The sequence below is a fragment of the Eptesicus fuscus genome, chromosome 11 (genome assembly GCF_027574615.1).
Source record: "Eptesicus fuscus isolate TK198812 chromosome 11, DD_ASM_mEF_20220401, whole genome shotgun sequence".
Lineage (NCBI taxonomy): Eukaryota > Metazoa > Chordata > Mammalia > Chiroptera > Vespertilionidae > Eptesicus > Eptesicus fuscus.
The window spans coordinates 51,799,285-51,818,576 of NC_072483.1; the positions used below are offsets into that span (position 1 = coordinate 51,799,285).

General features: G+C 54.6%; 2 protein-coding genes across 2 annotated transcripts; both read left to right on the top strand.

Annotated features, from left to right (window-relative positions):
* Positions 1-5,080: 5,080 nt before the first annotated feature.
* On the top strand, positions 5,081-8,458 carry HOXD13 (homeobox D13). Its single transcript, XM_008138753.3, has 2 exons — positions 5,081-5,930; positions 6,681-8,458. The coding sequence occupies exons 1-2, from the start codon at positions 5,156-5,158 to the stop codon at positions 6,929-6,931; spliced, it is 1,026 nt and encodes a 341-aa protein (XP_008136975.2). The 5' UTR covers positions 5,081-5,155; the 3' UTR covers positions 6,932-8,458.
* A 3,657-nt stretch (positions 8,459-12,115) lies between these two features.
* On the top strand, positions 12,116-13,074 carry HOXD12 (homeobox D12). The gene is made up of 2 exons (XM_008138531.3): positions 12,116-12,689; positions 12,836-13,074. Exons 1-2 carry the CDS (start codon positions 12,116-12,118, stop codon positions 13,072-13,074), a joined length of 813 nt encoding a protein of 270 aa, XP_008136753.1.
* The last annotated feature ends 6,218 nt before the right edge of the window (positions 13,075-19,292 follow it).

The window sequence follows — 19,292 nt, forward strand, 5'->3', positions numbered from 1 at the left end:
GTTTGACCAGAACTTTCAATGCGCATTGAGGGTGAGGGTGCGGACAGGCGTTTCTCCAAATGGATTGAAAAGCAATTTTTGCTCAAAAGAAGGAGTTACAGGAAAGAGGCCTAATTTGAGGATCGGGTGGGCCTGCGGACCAAATATTTGTTTCTTGGGGAGCGGCAGGTTCTCCATTTGGGGTCGATTGAAGATAATAAAATGTGTCCGTGCTGCCGGAGAGGAGGGCAGGGGCACTCCCGGACCTTGGGGCAAAAATCCCGGCGGCGCTTTGGGCCGCAAGCTCGCTGGGCGCGGGCTGCGATGGACCGGCTGTCCGGTTACAGCCTGAGCTGCGAACCCCGGCACATTTTCTTTAGGCTGAGTGAGTTCCCCACGGCGTGCAGGTTTCTTGGAGGTTTCGGTTTATGAGGGAAGACGCTGGTTTGGGGAATCCAGGCCTGGCTCTTACTGGCAACTTTTTGCAAGTCAGCCTTGAGTTTTTGCCTCCCTCAGGTCTTTCTGGCTGCTTCTATTTTCCTCCTTCTTCCCCCTAGAATCCCGCACCCCACCTGAGTGGAGGATGGAGGAGTACATTCTCCATGAACTCTGGGGCTCCCTAGGCACACTGCCTGTCTGAAACTTGTGCGCCCTGAGACGTGACAGGAAAACTTGCAGGGACATCTAGCGCCAGGCCTGGGGAACTGCGCGCCGCCGTCCGGGAAGCTAAGCCTGACTGCTAGCCCCTTCTCCTCCCTCCCTGCGCCCCCCAACTCCACCTCACCCCGCGCCCCTTGGTCCTTAGGCATTTCCCTAACCTTCATCCCGTTGCGGTGCCGCTGACCACGCAGCACTTGCATTTCTGGTAGAGACAGCGGAATGGGGGTGGGGTGGGGGGAGGGAAGAGGAGAGAGAGAGAGAGAGAAGAGAGAGAGAGAGAGAGAGAGAGAGAGAGAGAGAGAGAGAGAGAGAGAGAGATGAGAGATGCTCTGTCATCCAAAAGGGCCGACAGAGTTTGCACTTTCTGGACTTCAGTTAATAATATTGCTAGACAAGTGTATTCCGAGGACAATCCCAACCCCACACCTTGAGATGTGGACAAAACAGCAGAAAATTGTTGTGGTCCCCGCTTTTGTTTTGCCAAAAAAAGCAAAAGTAACCCAGGTTCCCAACTCTGGTCCCACCCTCTGGCGCCTCCTCCTCCAGGAGATTAGTGCTTCTCTGAGAGCATCGATGCTCCCAGAGTTTAATTCCCACAGGAAATGCAGGAGTTCTCCCCGTCCCCAACAAGGGCCAGCTGCCTCGTGGGAAGCAAACCTGGTCTCACCAAAATGCGCTTTGGGTTTGGAGAGGGTTTTCTTAGTTGCAAACAATTTACATTAAATAAGTTCTAATTCTGTTGTTAAATACAAATGGAATACTTCTCAGATCTAAAAAGTGCTCAACGCAGGATTCCACTGTCTGGCTTTTGCTAGAGAGCCTTTTCTGCACCCTTGGTTTGTTGCTGTTGTTGTTTAAATTCCTTTGGATATTTCCAGCCCGAGTGAAACTGGGTATTGTCTGCAGAGGGAAGATTCGTTCCAAAGTTGTCAGGGCACAGACTTGGTTAAGAACACTGTCCAGCCATACTCACTGGATTTAAGATCTTCCTTTGGAATTAAGACTCTATTTCTGCACTGAACTTTTGGCATCTTACAAGTTAATTAGGAGGGTGTCCCACTCTGATAGGACTTGGTAATTGTTGCCCTGGCGCTAATGGTCACAGATTATGTGGTTAGTCGATAGCTCACTGCTGTCTTGGCAAGCAGAGGAACCTATGTCCTTCAATAAATCTAAATCCCAGCCTGCATCTGCCTGCTCCCCACCCAATGACAGGAACATGATTTGAAAGATCATCTATAAGGAGGAAGAAGAGAATGCTACTTTCAGAACATGACTGGTTCCCAAAAGGGGTGTTTGTGGAAGGAAAGAAGGAAGGGGAGTAAGTGATGAGAGGAGAGGGCAGAGCTAATCTGACTTTCTCTCTCCCTGGCAGAGTGGGACTTTAGACAATGAGGGGCTACGCTGAGTTTCTCACCAAAATCAGGAAAGGTGGCAACACTGATTTCACTGAGTAACACATCAGTTTGGACACACTTATGGCCGCAAAAGATTTTCATTTAACAAAGACTATTTCTGTTGTTAAAGCCCCAACTAATACACCCACACACAGCCTGTACTCCTGGCCAGTTTAAGAAAATTATTCCTATTAACTTTAAACCTGAGATCAGCTTGGACATAGGGTATACAAGCTAAATGAAATGTTTCTGCAAATTCAGCCTCAAAATTCCTTCCCTAACTACCACCCCCTGCTTGTAAAACTCTGTGTCTTATTGGTTCATAAAAAGAGCAGCCCTGACTTTGTCTGGTACTCAACCACAGCCCTATAATCCAACAGCAGCAGCTGACCTGGGGTGCTGGGTTTAGGGGCCCTCATAGGGTCCAGTCAGAGACACTTTCCTATGGGGAATTCCCTCTCCTGGGATGTAAGGCTACACTGGAGGCAAGGTCAGTAGCAGGATAGCAAGAGGCAATGCTCTTTATTGTTCAAAGTCTCCCTGGTCTCTGAATACTCTCAAGATTAATCAGAGAAACCCCAAGTCCTGCGGGAGACCCAGGGGGCAATTGAAGGCAGGGCCACCATTGAGAAATATCTTTCAACCAGGGCATCCATTCAGACTTTCCTTCCAGTCCTGCAGAGCTTAGCTTGCTGCATAGGTAATTCAGCCTAAAGTGAAGTGTTGTCTGAAAACAGCAAACCTTGACAAGTTCTTGCTTCCTATTTTAATATCACTTTCTTCATTCTTTAGCATATAATCAGTTTTTAAGAGGTATTTATCAGATAGAAAATCACACAGATGTCCCGGAGTACAAAAATCACAGGGATATTTAGTTTTAAGAGACTGAAAGTTCAATTATGTCTTAGAAATATTTCAACAAATTTGTTTTTTTGAGGTCACAGAAAAAAATTCTAAGTACCTTTGTCTTCTCTCTCTAAGTACCTTTGTCTTCTCTCTCTGAGACAAAGGGAAAGTAAGAGCATTTCAGAGTAGCATCTCATGATTGGTTTGTTGGGTAAAGAGAACCAAGCCATACACTTCTGAAAAGTCAGTCACTATCACCTAACCCTGACTGGCATTTTCTTTAACGCCTATGCAGCTTCCATTGTTAGCTTTTGCATTCTCTCAAAATTGTTTTCATCAGCAAATTCCTATTCCCTATGATTTTCTGCAAATCCTTAGACTCCTCCAGTCTCAATTTGATCAAGAACATGTCTAGGACTTCAAAAAGGTCAAATGCTCCCGCTTTTCCTTTCCAGCACCCCTCTCATAACTTTCCCCTTTATTTGAGCCTTTTATGGTTACTGGGTTTTGCGTGTCAACACTCTCAACACCAGCAGCCCACCCTGCAGTGCCAGGCCAGGCCCAGGAGGGCTCTCTTACTCTGCCCCAGTAAAAGGCCCAGGCTCTTGTATTCTGCCCCATCCAGATTCTGTCTTGGATCCAGGAACAGCGGGTCTAGGTGACAAGCTGGCTTCACCAATCACAGGCTCAGGGGAGTGATTTTCTTGGAGATGGGCTGGCCTGGGGAGTTGATAGTAAGAACTCAAATGGACTCATTTGGAGGGCTCCTACACCCACCCCAGAATCCTCAGCTATTCGGATGTCTGTCCTAAAGTAGAACCTTCGAGTCACCGAAAGACTCACTATTAATGATTGAGATGGAGGAGGGTGGACTGGGGCTCAATGGCTGAAGACTGGCACAAAGGGATGAAGAGGGGTCAGGGCTGTGATTCCTGGCACACTCACAGGGCTGCCGACAGCCCACTCTAACCCCTCCAAGTCAGAACCAGTTGCTCTGGGCTGCTTCTATCACCAGCCCCAACTTTGCTTGGGGGGCGGGGGGGGGGGAGGGAAAACACGCCCGCCCTCTTAATTTGCCCCTCTTAGGTCTCTGCAGTTGGCAGCTTGGAAAAGAAAGTGAAACAAAGGTTCCTGGGAAAGTGAAGTTTTCAATTAATTGGTGTGAGTGACGGGCGGGGGCGGCGGGGTGGGGGGTGGCTGCAAAATGCCAGAGACGGGTTGGCTGCAGGCGAGGCGCTTAACTTCTGCGCCCGCGGCAAAGTGGCGTTCGCCTGGAGCCCTCAATTAAGTGTTGTGGGGGCGGCTGCGCCAGGCCTGGGGAGTCCAGCTCGGGAGGTGACTCCCGGCTGGCCCAAGTGTAGAGGCGAAGAGCGGGGACCAGGCACGGACTTTTCTCGCTGGGGCAGATCGTGGGCTTGACTTATTTGTCAGTCTCCGCGTTTGGCCCCCTGGGCGCTTTGTGAGCATTTCCAGGCGGACAACGTGTATAAGTAGGGTCTGCTCCAATTGGTCCTCATTCGGAGGATCCCTGAGATAATATGCGTGAAACGCCTTTGCCCCCCCTAGCAAGGTTGTGAAAATTAGCTCTCTCGGGTTTAGGGTCTGGGTCAGCTAATTCGAGTAATTAAGCAACAGGATGAAAAACGGGTTTGTTTTCACATCATTCTGACCATCTCTGTCGTTCCCCTTCATTTAGTTGAGCAACTCGGGAGCCAAAGAGAGGTGGCAAAAGCAGCCTCAGCGGAGACGAGGCGCAGGCCTCAGAGCCCGCCTCGGTCGCAAACAGGGCCTAGGATGGTTGGTCGCGCAATCAGCTCGTGGGGGTGGCTGCGGCGCGAACGCCAGGGTCCCCGGGAGGGCGGGAAGGAGAGGTGGGCTGCTCAAGGGGCTGGGGAGGGGTGGGGGCCGGGGTGGGTGGGTCCAGAGGGGCGCGGGCCTGGAGCCAGGCTCTCCCGCGCCCCCACCCTCACGTGGCCCCGTGCAGCCAATGGCACGGCCCCGAGCTGGAGCCCTCGGGGAGGGAGGCGGCCCCCCGACCGTCCCAGGCCCCCTCCCAACCTGAACTTCGTTTTTATAAACGTCCCGCGATGAGCTAACCTGTTGGAGGGCGGGCAGGCGGGCGGGAGGCGGGAGGCTTGCAGTGGGAGAGAGGGCGAGAGGAAGAGGGCGGGAGCGCGAGAACGAGAGAGAAAGGAGAGGAGGGAGGAGGCGCGCCGCGCCATGGTGTCCTGCGCGGGGCCGGGGCCGGGGCCGGGGCCGGGCCAGGCCGGGCCATGAGCCGCGCCGGGAGCTGGGACATGGACGGGCTGCGGGCGGACGGCGGGGCCGCCGGGGCGGCCCCAGCCTCCTCTTCCTCCTCCTCCTCCGTGGCGGCGGCGGCGCCCGGCCAGTGTCGCGGCTTCCTCTCGGCGCCGGTGTTCGCCGGGACGCACTCCGGGCGCGCGGCGGCGGCGGCGGCGGCGGCAGCGGCGGCGGCGGCGGCGGCGTCCGGCTTCGCCTACCCGGGGACCTCGGAGCGCGCGGGCTCCGCCTCGTCGTCGTCGTCTTCGGCTGTGGTCTCGGCGCGCCCGGAGGCTCCCTCGGCCAAAGAGTGCCCTGCGCCCGGGGCGGCCGCTGCAGCGCCCCCGGGCGCCCCAGCTCTGGGCTACGGCTACCACTTCGGCAACGGCTACTATAGCTGCCGCATGTCGCACGGGATGGGCTTACAGCAAAATGCTCTCAAGTCGTCGCCGCACTCCTCGCTGGGAGGATTCCCGGTGGAGAAGTACATGGACGTGTCGGGCCTGGCGAGCAGCAGCGTACCGGCCAACGAGGTGCCGGCGCGAGCCAAGGAGGTGTCCTTCTACCAGGGCTACACCAGCCCCTACCAGCACGTGCCGGGCTACATCGACATGGTGTCGACCTTCGGCTCCGGGGAGCCTCGGCACGAGGCGTACATCTCCATGGAGGGCTACCAGTCCTGGACGCTGGCCAACGGGTGGAACAGCCAGGTGTACTGCGCCAAGGACCAGCCACAGGGCTCCCACTTTTGGAAATCATCCTTTCCGGGTAAGGACATTGGTGGGGAGGGGGCGTACGGAGGGAGGACAGGAGGGAGGGAAAGAAGGAAAAGAAAGGACTTGGAGTGTATGCCCCTACTTGGGAGTGGGCGCCTGTCCTTGCCCAGCCAGGGTGAACCCAGTTAGTGTGAAATCTGTAAATTCCTCCTTTGCTTTAAACTTTCTCGCAGCCCTTTTCATTTTACGTACGGATACAGGCCTTTTTTTTTCTCCTCAAGTCGAACGTCTTTGCGTGCCCTTTGCTCAGTGGGGCCGTGGTTCCCCTTCCCCAAAGAGGTGTCACAGAGCTGGGCCCTACTTTTCAAGGACATGAATGCCCCAGAGTAACCACTAGAGCTCACAAGTTTCAAACACAGGAACACAAGAAATCGAAGCTTGGACAAACAGCCTGCATTTTTTTTTTAAAGTCTGTGTATGGTTTGTATGTGCACAACCGGTATTTGCTGAAACTGTCCTTATGAACATCCCCAATAACCACGCCATAAAAAAATCGCAGGCTTGTTAAGATGCCGGTTTGAGAAATCATGATGATCCATCAAATAGGCCTTCACTTTGAACTGTAAATAATCTTTCTTTAATAACATGTAAATAATGTCTTGTAAATAATGATAAAATGTAAACAGCCTGGCTTTCTTTAGTCACTGTAGCCCCTCCAAACACACACACACACAGTCCCCAACTAGGTGCTGCAGATATTCGGGTCTAATGATTCCCGTGCTATTTTTTTTTTTTATACCAGGGGATGTGGCTCTAAATCAGCCAGACATGTGTGTCTACCGTCGTGGGAGGAAGAAGAGGGTGCCCTACACCAAACTGCAGCTCAAAGAACTGGAGAACGAGTATGCCATTAACAAGTTCATTAACAAGGACAAGAGGCGGCGGATCTCGGCTGCCACGAACCTATCCGAAAGACAAGTGACCATTTGGTTTCAGAACCGGAGAGTGAAAGACAAGAAAATCGTCTCCAAGCTCAAAGACACTGTGTCCTGATGTGGGCCAGACTGGCCACAGCGCGTTTAAATGCTTTCCGTCGTCTCCGAAAGACCTTTGGAAAGACTTGAATATGTATTTAATTCCCTCCACCCCCTGCCAGTAATGGCACATTTTGTGAATTGTTTTTTCTCTCTTCCCCTTATCTTGCTCTAAAACTTTTTGCTATCCAACCTGACTTTGTAGTTCTGTTTCTGTTTCTTACTTGTTTAATATTGATTTTGTTCTTTTCTAGGTTTATTTTTTATGACTTTTTAATGTTCTGTTTCTCCCTCCAGGCCAGTATAAAGGACTTGAAGTATTTTTGAATACCCTCCCCCACCCCAATGAATTTCAGAAGTGCCATTCTGATTTTAGGGATTTATTTTTTTTTAAATCACTTTAAATGCCTATTTCCAGCACTGATTATCTTCATAATCCATTAGGGCAAAAAGTTTGCAGTCATTCATATCCTGTGACTGGGTAATTGAATAATTACCTCTCAGCAATTGCCCTGAAGCAAGTGAAAACAGCTCTGGGCAGGCAGTGCTCCAGGGTCACTGGAAGTGTCTAGAAACAGGAGGCTGGAGGTACTGCGATGGCCTTAAAAGCAGCTACCTTATTAAATAGGGTTTGTATTGGGATGAAGACAATCTATTCGACTTTGGGTCTTTCACTTGCTGTTGTAGTTGTATGTGTTTAATACACCTTGTAGACCTGTGCTTTTATAATCTTTAATTTGAAAATAATGTGTCCTTGTGGATGCCTTTATTACCCCAGCTCTAGATGCAAATATTTCAATGGCTGCAATTGTCAGAGGTATCTAAATGTGGATGATCTAAATGCAACCCTCTCCTTGGCTTCCGGTCTGTGGGACTAGAATTGAGGCCATCTCCTCCATCCCCAGAAGAAAGGCTAAATTAATATGACCGTGAGTGGGAATTTTTACCCAGAACCCATTGAAGAATTTGACTACCTGAAGAAATGTATTGGGCCTCTCTCAGAGCTATGCAACATCTAACAAATGCAAAAGTTGTGGAGCTTTAAGGTCCAAGAAGAAGAAGAAGAAAAAAGGATGTTTCTGAAAGTGATAACTACTTTTAAAGTGCTGCATATTTATGTGACTGAGAGATTATTTTTGTAGATGAAATGTCTGTGAGCTGGGATACATGAGCAGTGCTTCAGGCATTTAAATATCACTTTTTACTCCTAGGGAGATGCAAATAAACAGAACTCTCTTATTTCCTCTGAGTCTTTATACATTTGTTTTCTTTTCCAAGCTTATGTTGCCTCTAGAAACTATTCTTATTTATTATAAAATTTTGTTATCCAAATCACTATGATGTTTCCTATGGGTGATGAAAGCTCAACACCATTTCTGGAAACCCCCTCCTCTCCACTTCGGCCACTCCTCCCCCCTTTCCCATGGCTTTAATATAAATAGTGATGACTTTAAATGAGGATATAACTTGTGGTGTCTAAAATGATATTTTTTTACCAGACCACCTCAAAAACATCTCCAATAAAATTTTACTTCTCTTTGAACATTATCAATTTATTCAGTTTTATTTTAAAAATCAATATGTATGTGCCTGGGTCCAGAAAAACATGCTCACTTGGAGGTTTTCTTCTTAGAAAGGCTGTTATAAATATCTATCTACTCTAGGAAGGTCTTGAAATTAGACATATCCATATTTGGCAATTGAAAAAGAAACATTTCAGCCTTTGCCTTATCGCCTTCTCTCGGCTGCCTGCACGCAGCAGTTGAAGACTGGAACCATAATTATACACCCTAAACCTCTGGACGCAAAGTTTAGGCACTAAGAGCTTTCTTTTTGCCTCTCAGGGAAACGGCCCTTTCGGAATGGGGTGCCTTGTCATTGTTAACACCCAGGCACAATCAGTTTAGTGGTTGCTAACTTTTTGGAATGTAAGCTCAATACAGATGTTTAAAACCTCACACAGTATGTAAACTCTTCTGGTGGGAGGGCTCCTTTAGGCATCTGCCAGAGAAAGCGCAGAGATCCGAGGTTCGAAGCTACTTTCGTTTTCTCTGGCACGGCTTGATTCTCTCCTATCTTGCAACTGATTGCGGGGTGGCCAACTTGGTTTTAATAATGAGTCTCTCTCTCTCTCTCTCTCTCTCTCTCTCTCTCTCTCTCTCTCTCACACTCACTCTCTCTCTCACACTCACTCTCACTCTCACACACACACACACACACACACACACACTGAGGGAGGAGGAGGTGGAAGAAGAGGAGGAGGAGAAGGGACCACGATTCAATCTCTGGAGAAGAAAGAACCCCTGAAAATGGGGCCACACCATGCCCGACCTTCCACTTTGGGAAGAATTACTAACATTTTCTGTTTTTCTCATAAGATGTGTTTTCATCCGAAACGGGCCTGTTTTCCCTTCTCCATCGTCGTTTTCCTCACCTTCCTTTTTGTAACTTCCAGATTCAGGGGCCCGTACTCCATTTCCTGGGTCCATTTCTCAGGTTTCCTATAAGTGGGTGGCGGGGGGGGGGGGGGGTTGCCTCGAGGTTTTCCTTTCCTCTGTAGTTTCCCCGTCAGTTTCCCTCCGCCTAAGAGAAATGGGAGGTTTGCTGAAGATTAAAACTGCGCTTAAACGCTCTCCCGGCGGAATTTGAATTGACGGCTAAATCAATAACAGATGAAGACTGGGTTATTTATATGAATTCCTTTTATATCCCGGAGGGAGGAGGGAGGAGAGGAGCCGGTCGGTGGGCTCAGTGCGGGAAAGGAGGCTCGCGGGAAGCCGCGAAGCGCTGGGAGCTTGGGGGAGAGGCCCTGCCTTCGGGTGCAGACAGAGGCCCCGCGGAGAGCGCCTCCGACGCCCGGCGGGTTTCGAGCGCCACGGGTGGAGAATCGAGGCCCGCGCGTCTGCGCGTGGTTCGAGGGGCGCAGGAGGCTTTGGAGCCGGGACACGCCGCCAGACAAAGCGGCGGCTGCGGCGCTTCCCCGGGTGGGCAGCCTGCGGAGCCGCTCTGGCTTCGCGGCCCCGGCCAGCCCGGCCGCCACGGCCTCCGGCTCTCCGCGTCGCTGGGCCGCGCCCGGCGGAGCGCCGGGGCCGCACCGGCTGGAGACGCCAGGCCGGCTGCGCCGCCCTTCACTGTTGATCTTGACCGAGCGGCGGCGCCTCTCCAGGCGTGGAGCTCGCTCGCCATCTCCTGGGCAGTTGGCGGCATTGGCAGAGCTCGCCGTTTAACTCCAAGGCCAAATTTCCTTCCCATTCTCCAGTTTACCAGCGGAGCCGCCTGCCTCCTCCCCCCCGCCGCCCTCCTCCCCTGTACCCAGCTCCCAGCTCCATGCATCCAACTTTGCCTGCCGGCCCTCGGAAATCATAAACTCAGGAGATGAGGTGGGGCGGCTGCGCCAAGGAGAAAAAAATAATCTAGTTCTGTGTGTGTGTGTTTTTTTTTTTCTGTGTCTCACTTAGTTCTTTTCTATCTTTAGTCGGGGGGGGGGGGGGGGGGGGGCACAAACCGCAGCTGTGAGACTGCTAAGTGTTCGGAGGAGACTTGGAAATACCGGAATCTCTGCTTACTGAGCTGGGAGGAGAGGAGACCGCAGGGACCCCTGGAGCTGGAGCTTTCGAGCCTGGGGAGGCTGTAGCTCCTCAAAAAACGGGGCGAGTTTCAAAAAAAATGAGAGCCTGGGCCCCCTAAGTCCCAAGGAACTGAGGTTGCAGCTTGTGTCTTCCCCCCTCCCCACCCCCCACCCCCCATCCTGAAAGGACGGGGAGTGGAGCGCCTTTCAATGTCTGAGCGCCTAAGGAAACCGACAGTCTGAGGAGCCCCCGACTTGCCCACCCCCACCCCCTACCCCCGCCCTAGAGCGGGAGGAAGAGGCCGATTGCGTTCCCCAGAGCCGCCCAATTGGTCGCCATAACTCACACAATAAAGTCGCAGCGCGGTGGTCAGCCGTGCCCTCCGGCGGCGCCTGTGTGGTCCGGGTGCCGGGGCTGGCGGGCTAACCAATTCCAGCTTGGCTCGGGGACCGCGAGGCGGGCTGCAGGCTGGGGCGGGCTCCGGTCAGGGGTCGCTGGGGGTCTTAGGGCCGGAGGCCGGAGAGGGGGACCCCTAGCCCTCTGACCGGACTAGACCCGGGGCCTGCGGCGGGGGCTGCCACGGGGCTCCCCGCAAAGGAGCGCGGCCCCGCCCACCTCCGTATTTGCTGGTCCCCGGAACCCGCCGGCCCCCCGAGCCCCCGGAGGCGCTGAGCGGAGGGAGGCTGCTGGCCCTCTCCCTCCGCGCGCCCCGCTGTTCCCGACCGGTGGTTCTGGCTCTGCTCTCCTTCCTTGCCAGGTCGGGGGAGCTCGGCGTGCTCGGCCCGCCGCAGAGTGGATAAACACCTTGGACTTCTGGTTTGCAGGATGCAGTCGCCAAGGTGACTCCTTGCGGTAAAAGGAATGTAGCCTTGGCCAATCGAGCTGCCCCGTCAGGGCCTCCTCCGGAGCAGAGGGCTTGGCCATGAAGAAGCACCCAGGATTGGTGTGAAGCTTCCTTCCTGGGCGCCCAAGTTGGGAGAGTCTGTGATGCACTTCTCCTCCGTCATCGAAACTCTGGGGCTGTGCCTGCAGCCTGGACCCAGAGCTCAGGCAGTGCGTGGGTCTTCGCTGCCAGGTCCCTGGTGAAGAGTCCTCTCCAGAGAGACCGGACGGGGAGGAACGGGTTGGGAGTAGCATTGCTTAGGCCTGGGGATAGAGCTGGTGGCCGCACCGGACCACGGGATCTTCCGACAAGCCGAGAGTCACCGGGTACTGGAAAAGGCCTCAGCTGCAGCTTCGAGCTGGGAGAAGCAAGCCTGGCCCAGGTAAGCGGAGGAAACGGGAGTGCAAAGCCAATCAAGACCAAGAAGGGTCCCAAGGGACACTCGGGCAAAAGCACCCTCTGCCCGATGCCCCCAGCTCCTTACCCTGGGCCTGGAAACTCACAGAGGCTTCCCCTCCCCTCAACATGCCTTGGCTCTGCCTGGCAGCCTTGTCCTTCACCATCAAATATTGCGGGTGTTATCATAATACCCTGAAGGGGGGGAAACCGGGTCGGGGGATGTAGGCGGTGCTGAAATGACCGGCTTTGAAGAACCTGCAGGCAAAGTTTCGTCCAATCGTCTGAGCCTGTCCTCTTATTCCCGGTTGTAACTAAATACTGCTGCGAGCGCAGCCGGAGCCCTTTGTTGGAGATGTGTGAGCGCAGTCTGTACAGAGCGGGCTATGTGGGCTCGCTCCTGAATCTGCAGTCTCCGGACTCCTTCTACTTCTCCAACCTGCGGCCCAATGGAGGCCAGCTGGCCGCGCTGCCCCCCATCTCGTACCCGCGCGGCGCGCTGCCCTGGGCCACCACGCCCGCCTCCTGCGCCCCCGCGCAGCCTGCCGGTGCCACCGCCTTCGGCAGCTTCTCGCAGCCCTACCTGGCTGGCTCCGGGCCTCTTGGCCTGCAGCCCCTGGGCGCCAAGGACCGACCCGAAGAGCAGGCCAAGTTCTATACGCCCGACGCGGTCGCTGGGCCTGAGGAGCGCGGCCGAGCGCGGCCGCCCTTTGCCCCCGAGTCTAGCCTGGCCCCCGCAGCCGCTGGTCTCAAATCGACCAAGTACGACTACGCGGGTGTGGGCCGTGCCGCGCCCGGCTCTGCGGCCCTGCTTGAGGGGACCCCCTGCGCCGCCGGCTTCAAGGACGACGCCAAGGGCCCGCTCAACTTGAACATGACAGTGCAGGCAGCGGGCGTCGCATCTTGCCTGCGACCTTCGCTGCCCGACGGTAAACATTGGCCGTGCTCCCCGGGCCAGGACGGGCAGGAACGGGAGGTGGGGTGCAGGGGAGAGTGTGTAGGGGGAGGGAGCCTCCGGGGGCGGGCAGGCTACAGGGAGCAGGCTGGGCTGACTAGGGTTCGGGCTGTGTTGCAGGCCTGCCGTGGGGGGCGGCCCCCGGGAGGGCCCGCAAGAAGCGGAAACCCTACACCAAGCAGCAGATTGCAGAGCTGGAGAACGAATTCCTCCTGAACGAATTCATCAACCGACAGAAGCGCAAGGAATTGTCCAACAGGCTGAACCTCAGCGACCAGCAGGTTAAAATCTGGTTCCAGAATCGTCGTATGAAGAAGAAGCGCGTGGTGCTGCGCGAGCAGGCGCTGGCGCTATACTAGCCCGGGGCCTGGCCATGGCCGGGCCTTCCTTTCTGAGCTGAAGCCTGGCGTGGAGGAAGAGCCGAGACTGGGGCTTTTCCTTCTGCTCCTTCTCAGCTGGTCCTAGGTACCCTCCCGCTCCGTCTGCAGCCCCAAAAGCCAGCAGGAGATTTGGAGACCTGGCCAGATTTGGAGACCTCCAGGCTTTCCCCTTTCCCGGAGGGGCTGTGGAAGTTGCAGCACAACCTTGGCCTTGAGGCTTCCCCAGTGGGGGCCTAGGCGCACCTGTCTTAGCTTCTGACTGCGGCATTTAAACCTGGGCTCACTCCGGCTCCCTTTTACTTGGATTTCTGCTTTCACATAGTTATTCTCCCTTTCCCCTCCTCCCCAATCCCGTCTACATTTAGCTGGCAATTGAACTTAGGAAGGCCTGCAGGGCAGAGTGGAAAGGGCTGTGGGCATAATTGTGTCTCTTTGCAGCCAAAGCCCCTCGTGGAAAAGCCAGAATCTTGATTTTGGAGAAAGGAAAGGGTGCCACCACCACTCCCTCCTCTCTGCCCTGGGTGGTTTGGGAGGACAAAAGGGCCCTGGGTCTCCAGACTTCGGGAGGAAAGCGGAAGGAGTGTGGCCCTGCAAACGCAGAAACACCTCGGGAGCTCAGGCTGGATTGGCTCCTCCAGCGTGGGGGAATGGACTGGATACTTCCTTCCCATGAATGGGACACGGGAGGCTGGGCTCCATGGCAAACTGCACTTCCTAGCCAAGACTGGTAAAATTCCCCTACCTCTCTCACCTCCTCACACACGCCTAGGCCAAAGCCCTGCGCTTTGTAACTGGACCCCCAGAGGTGAGCTCTGATGAGGAGCTGCTAGTCTGCTTTGAGGCTGGGCTGCACTAAAAGGAGGGGGAAATGTCCAGGGGCAGGAGAATGGTGTGAGCAAGGGGGAGGGGTGTCCTACATTCCGAATGTAAATACGACTTTCCTGTCAAGGTGGGTAAAGGTGTCAACGTGTCTTTCTTCCTTAAACTACAGTAACGGGCCACTGCAAGGAGAAGTGGAGCTCCTCCATCGATCAGTCAGGGGGCAGGCAAGGAAGGAGTTTCCTCAGATCCTGGGCCCCTCAAAGCAGCTCTTGACCAAGTAGAGAGGAGTAGAAGTTCCCCTCTTCTTCTCCACCCCCCTCCAAATCCATGAGGGGCCCAAACGCTGTGCCCTTTCTGAGGCCATCTCTGGCCTCCCCCCATGGAGTCTGAAAGGCCCTGGGCTTTGCTAGGCTTACTTTGTGGAGGCTGGGGTTCCAGGATGCCAAAAGGAGTTGTTCCACATGTGCTGGGGTACCCTGTCTTAACCTCATTGAACCCTAGGGCCCCCTAAACTCCTTTTACCATCCCTGCTTCTTTCCCCTCTCCTTCTGTGAATTAGCGCCCCCAACTCCTAGCAAGATGCACAACAGCCTAAGAGCTTGAAAATTCCTTCCCGAAGTCCAATGATTTATTTTCAGTGGAGGACCAGGCCCTGGATCTAGAGTGGGCACCTCACAAGGAGCCCCTGAGCCTCAGCCAAACTGACTTTAGTTGATATTTAGATGAATTGCATTTTCTCTGCTATCTAAGAGTTGTCATGCATGTTTTATTTTGTGTTGATTTTGTCAAAAACAATAGCTTGTATATATCAGACACATAGAAATGTTTGGAGTGGAAATAAATATCCAGGTCCCAGCCGAGCTGTCAAGGGACTGATGTTGATTTATCAAACCGTTTCGGATTCCCTCCTAATGTTTTTCAGGCCATGAAATTCAGTTTTTTCTTTCCTGGTTGCCGTTTCACTGTAGGTATTGACTTGATTGTTCATTAAATTGTGAAAATGTCTTCCAAGTCAGTCAGGAAATGATGTATGAACAAAATGTGTGTGAAATAACCGAAGAGGGGGGTTCGTGGACAGATTTGAGTGTGTCTCACACACTAAGCAAACCCTCAGCTTATTGCAGGCAGGGGCTTCTGTATTTTGCCTAAATTCTCAAACTTGAAAGCTTGCTATTGTTGGGGGGGGGCAGGGAGGAGGCTACCAAGTTATGAGGTTCCTCATATTTCAATACAAACATCTCGCCCTGCCATGTTTTGGTCAGCCTTCTCTGGAAAAGGCTATGCCCTGTGGCACCTCTGCCTTCAGCCCAGCAAACTCCCTGGGGAAATGTGGCCTCTGCACCGCTAGGTCTTCCAAGCCTGTAGCTCAGTCAGGGAAAGCAGGGAGGGGCCTGCTGTATTCACTGTCCTCTTGCAGACCCCGGCTCCAGCTAGCTGGGACAGGGAAAGTAAAGAATTTCTAGTTTTTAGCAAGTGGGACAATGAACAAAACTGCCACATCTCCAATACTGACTATTTAATGGTTCCAATTCCCCTTCCCACAATCGAATTTGACGTGTACTTTAAAAATATTTTTGAAGCAGCTCCTTTAAAAAATACAACGGAGGAAAAGGAGCCAAGAGGCTGTGGAGGCCCTCTCTTTAGAAATGTTTCCCCATCTTGTGGGGCTCAGGGTCGCATTGGTACCTGGAGCTGGTTTCTCAAAACATCCAAACAAAAGAGGAGACCATACTCCGACCTGAGGTTCAGGGGCTGGGAAAGGAACAGGAAGCCGGACTTAAACCCAAGACCCGAGACAGCATGCAGGAGGCCATTTCTTTCTAATATACATCATTAAAGCATCCTGTTCTTTCTCCTTAGCCCGGCTCGTAGGGTGGGAGGAGATATTCATGGAGACCACTCCCCAAACAGATTGAAATTATTCTAAGTGTAAAATCTTGTCTGTGGCGTATGGCTTGGGCGATGTTTTTCAAATCTATTCCTCTTACTGACCCGCACACATACAAAGGCGGCGGTGTGGCGGTGTGTCCTCTCTCCCGCAGCAGCCGGAGCTGAAATCCGGGCGGGGATTTGGAACCACGATGAAATTCACAAGAAACAAACGCCCAGGAGAAAGGATGCTGAAGTCTGAGTGCTCAACATTCCCTCGCACAAAGACGAATAGGTCCTCGGAAATGCTGCAGTCCAGGCAGGCCTCTTTACCAAGAAAACGGTTTTTAAACGAGAGAAAGAAAAAAAAACCCAAAACTGCTTCTTCTGGCATTCAATCGGCTGCGAACTCAGGGAGCCTACCGGGACGCTTCTAAGGCCTGGGGCTCTCCCCGAGGGAGGCGGGCTGGGGAGGCTTCCGGGAGGCAGGGGGGTTGGGGTGGAGGAGAAATCCAGAACTGTTGTAAATATTCATGTGTGTGCCTGGAAGGGGGTGCCCTTCCCCCCCCCCTCTCCCAGCTGCATCCACCCACCTTAGTGGCGGTGGCGGTGGGGGTGGGGGTGGGGGTGCTGGGCGCCTGTCGGATCATCCTTGGACAAAGGTGATCTCCCCACATTTTGTTGTTGTTGTTGTCCTCCAGTCACTTGACTTAGGAAGCTCATTCCGAAGGCTCTGCAGGAAGGGACTGGCTCTGGGTGTTTTCCCCTCGTTCCTCCTCTTCTTTCGTTTCCTAAAAGAGCATAAATAATTAAAGTTTGGCAGGGAGGAAAAGCTTTCTTGCAGAACTGTAGTGGCAATAAATGAAATGACTCAGAATCCCTTCCCCCGGCAGCTTTTACGAGAGCTGCCAGACAGTGTCTGTTCACGTTCTCCAGATACCAGGGGCGCCCTGACAAAGTTAAGGTCAAGTTAGTGTCTTATCTCGGGTGGCTCAACATTACCGCATAGCGTCCGGGCGCTGCTCGGAAAGCTACCACTCGCGGAGCTGCGGGCTGTGCGGGGAGGGTGCGGTGCGCTCCCTGCGCTTCGAGTGGGGTCGCGCAGGCAAGGACAAGGCCACAGCGCCGGGGTCTTCACGGTAGGTTCTCGAGCGGGACGCGCGGGTTGGGAGGTTGCGGTTTTCTTTGGGTTTGGGATAAAGACTGAGAAGGGAGCTGGGGCCAAAAGACGAGGCGGGCTGGTCCCAGAACGAAAGCCCTGGCTTGGGTGTGGGGGGCGGGGGTCGGTGCGAACGCGCAGAGGGCCCCGCCGGCCCCTTTCCTCTTTACACCCGCGAGCCGCTGCAGATGCCGAGCCCTCCCCCGCCAAAGCGCGGCTCCAGCCCGAGCCGCCATCGCCATGTCGTTGAACTTGAATGGCTCGTCCTCCCCATTTCCCTCTTAGGCAGCCAGCAGGCTTTATTTGGGGGGTAGAGGGATGCCTGTGCCCCACCCCGTGCAGAGAGAAGGCGCGAGAATTTTGTGTGCCCCCAGACACAGACAGACCCGGCGGGGGGCCCCGCCGCGGTTGCCCAGGTCCTGAGCTGCCGCAGGGCTAGTGTGCAGTGTCCCGGGAGCCATTTTAGGAGAAGGATCCAGGGGCGTCGACTACAAGCCCAAAAGGAGGCTTAGGCCGGGGATGCGGATGGGGAGGCGGATAACGGGGCGGGCGGTCGGGCTGAGGAGAAGGGGGTCGAGCTGGAATCTGGGTAAAGGTGCCAGCTTTGAGGAGGTGCACAAAAGGATGGGCAGTTTCTGGGGGGGCGGGGGAGGTTCCTTGCCTTCCAGTCGCCACCGACCAGTTTGCGCTGTATTCGGAGGGAAGCAGAGGTAGGAAGGTGGGGGCGGAGAGGGGTGAGTGGGAGGGAAAAGGGAAGGGAGGAGAAAAAGAGGGAGAGGGGGGACGTTGGCCAGAAAAGAGATATGAGCTCTGACCACCCGCCTTTTCTCTGTGTGTCCGCATGGTGGGCAGAGCTCACGTCAGGGGCCCCCGCAGTGGCCGGCCGGAGCCACGGAGGGACCCCGCTGCACAGCCTGCGCCTGCCCTGGGCGTAGGGCTAAGCCCCGGGACTCAGTGTTTCCGATTGCTTGGGCAGAGGAATCCTGGGGAAGGAGCAACGTCCTAGCCTGGATTCTGGGATCTGGGTTTGTGGGAGCTTCTTTCTGAGAGCCTGATTTTACCTTTGGAAAGCGCTGGCCCTTCCTGGATCCCTCGGCTAGGAAATAGGGACGAAGCGGCCACCAAGGAGAGTGAGGCCTTGGGGCAAGCGGATGGGAGGTCCTCAGTGCTGAGTCAAGCAAGGAGGCAAGAGCTGCCGAGAGACACCCCCCAAATCAACAGGCTTGGGGAGAGGGTGGTGCAGTGACTGTGTAGGCCCAAGGACAGAAAGGAGACAAGGGGAGACATGGCAGATAAGTAGGCCTTGATGGGGTTCCCACACAGGGACTGGGCTGTCTGTGAGGCCGGCTGGTCCCACATCCCGCCAGAAAGCAGAGAGGGTGAGAAGGGCAGAGGCCGGGTGGCTTGTCTCTGGTTGGGGGAGAGCTGAAGGCTGGGCACCCTGAGAGAAGAACTCCAGGTCCTTTTGTTCAGCAGACACCCCCTCCCCCAGCTTCTAGAGGGGCCATCAGGATATCCCCTTTGCTTTAGCGCTGGGAGAGAAAAAGGCAGAGGCAACAGGGATCCAGATAGAGGCTGTGACACACAGCTAGGGGAGAGGAGGAGAGAATATCAGGAGATGGAGCAGAGAAAAGGAGGCAGAAAAGTAGGAGAAGGGGAAAAGGAGAAAGAAGAGAGGGGAATAGAAATTAGGACCAGGAGAGAAAGAACTGAGAAGGCTGCAAGAGAGACGAAAGAAGAGACAGGAGCAGAGAGAGGAGAAGAGAGGGCGACAGGACCGAGTGGGCACCGAGGCCCTAGCCCGGGTGAGCTCCTGGTCGGGTGTTTGGAGTGGGTTTTTCCGAGGCTGGCACTTGCGCTCCCGAGGTCAGGAGTGAAGAGAGCCAAGTTACTCTGCAGCGAAGGCGCTTGGCAGAGAAATATGTAAATCAGACTCCTTGCGCCTGAGAGCTGCGCAATCACGCCCCTTGAAGGAGAAGCAACAAGCTCCTTGCTGGCACGCTGCTGGGGTGGTGGCGTCGCGGGGGAGGGATCGGCTGCTGGGAGGGGTGTGGAGAGTGGGAACCTCACACCCTCACACCTAGTCCCCAGTGCCCCGGGCCCGGGGCTCCCCCCTCTGCTCTCCGCTTCTTTCCCTTCCCCCTTCCTCCCCCTTCCTCCTCCTCCCTCCTCCTCCCCGTCAGCCTCGGTCCGCGTACTTAAGCGGCGCGGGCGGGCGGCCCAGCCGGGCGGTGGCAGATGCACCCAGCAGTGGCAGCCACCGGCGGCGCACAGGTGACCAGTCTGCGGAGCCGCCTGGTCGGGGGCGCCCAAGGAGATCTGGCTGGAGAGGGAGGCCGATCCGCCC

What these genes read in the sequence shown, in the direction of transcription:
- HOXD13 (XM_008138753.3), top strand. Translation starts at nt 5,156, where the DNA reads ATGAGCCGCGCCGGGAGCTGGGACATGGACGGGCTGCGGGCGGACGGC. An exon ending in TTGGAAATCATCCTTTCCGG is followed by an intron (nt 5,931 to 6,680) that starts GTAAGGACATTG and finishes TTTTTATACCAG; the next exon opens with GGGATGTGGCTCTAAATCAG.
- HOXD12 (XM_008138531.3), top strand. Translation starts at nt 12,116, where the DNA reads ATGTGTGAGCGCAGTCTGTACAGAGCGGGCTATGTGGGCTCGCTCCTG. An exon ending in GCGACCTTCGCTGCCCGACG is followed by an intron (nt 12,690 to 12,835) that starts GTAAACATTGGC and finishes GCTGTGTTGCAG; the next exon opens with GCCTGCCGTGGGGGGCGGCC.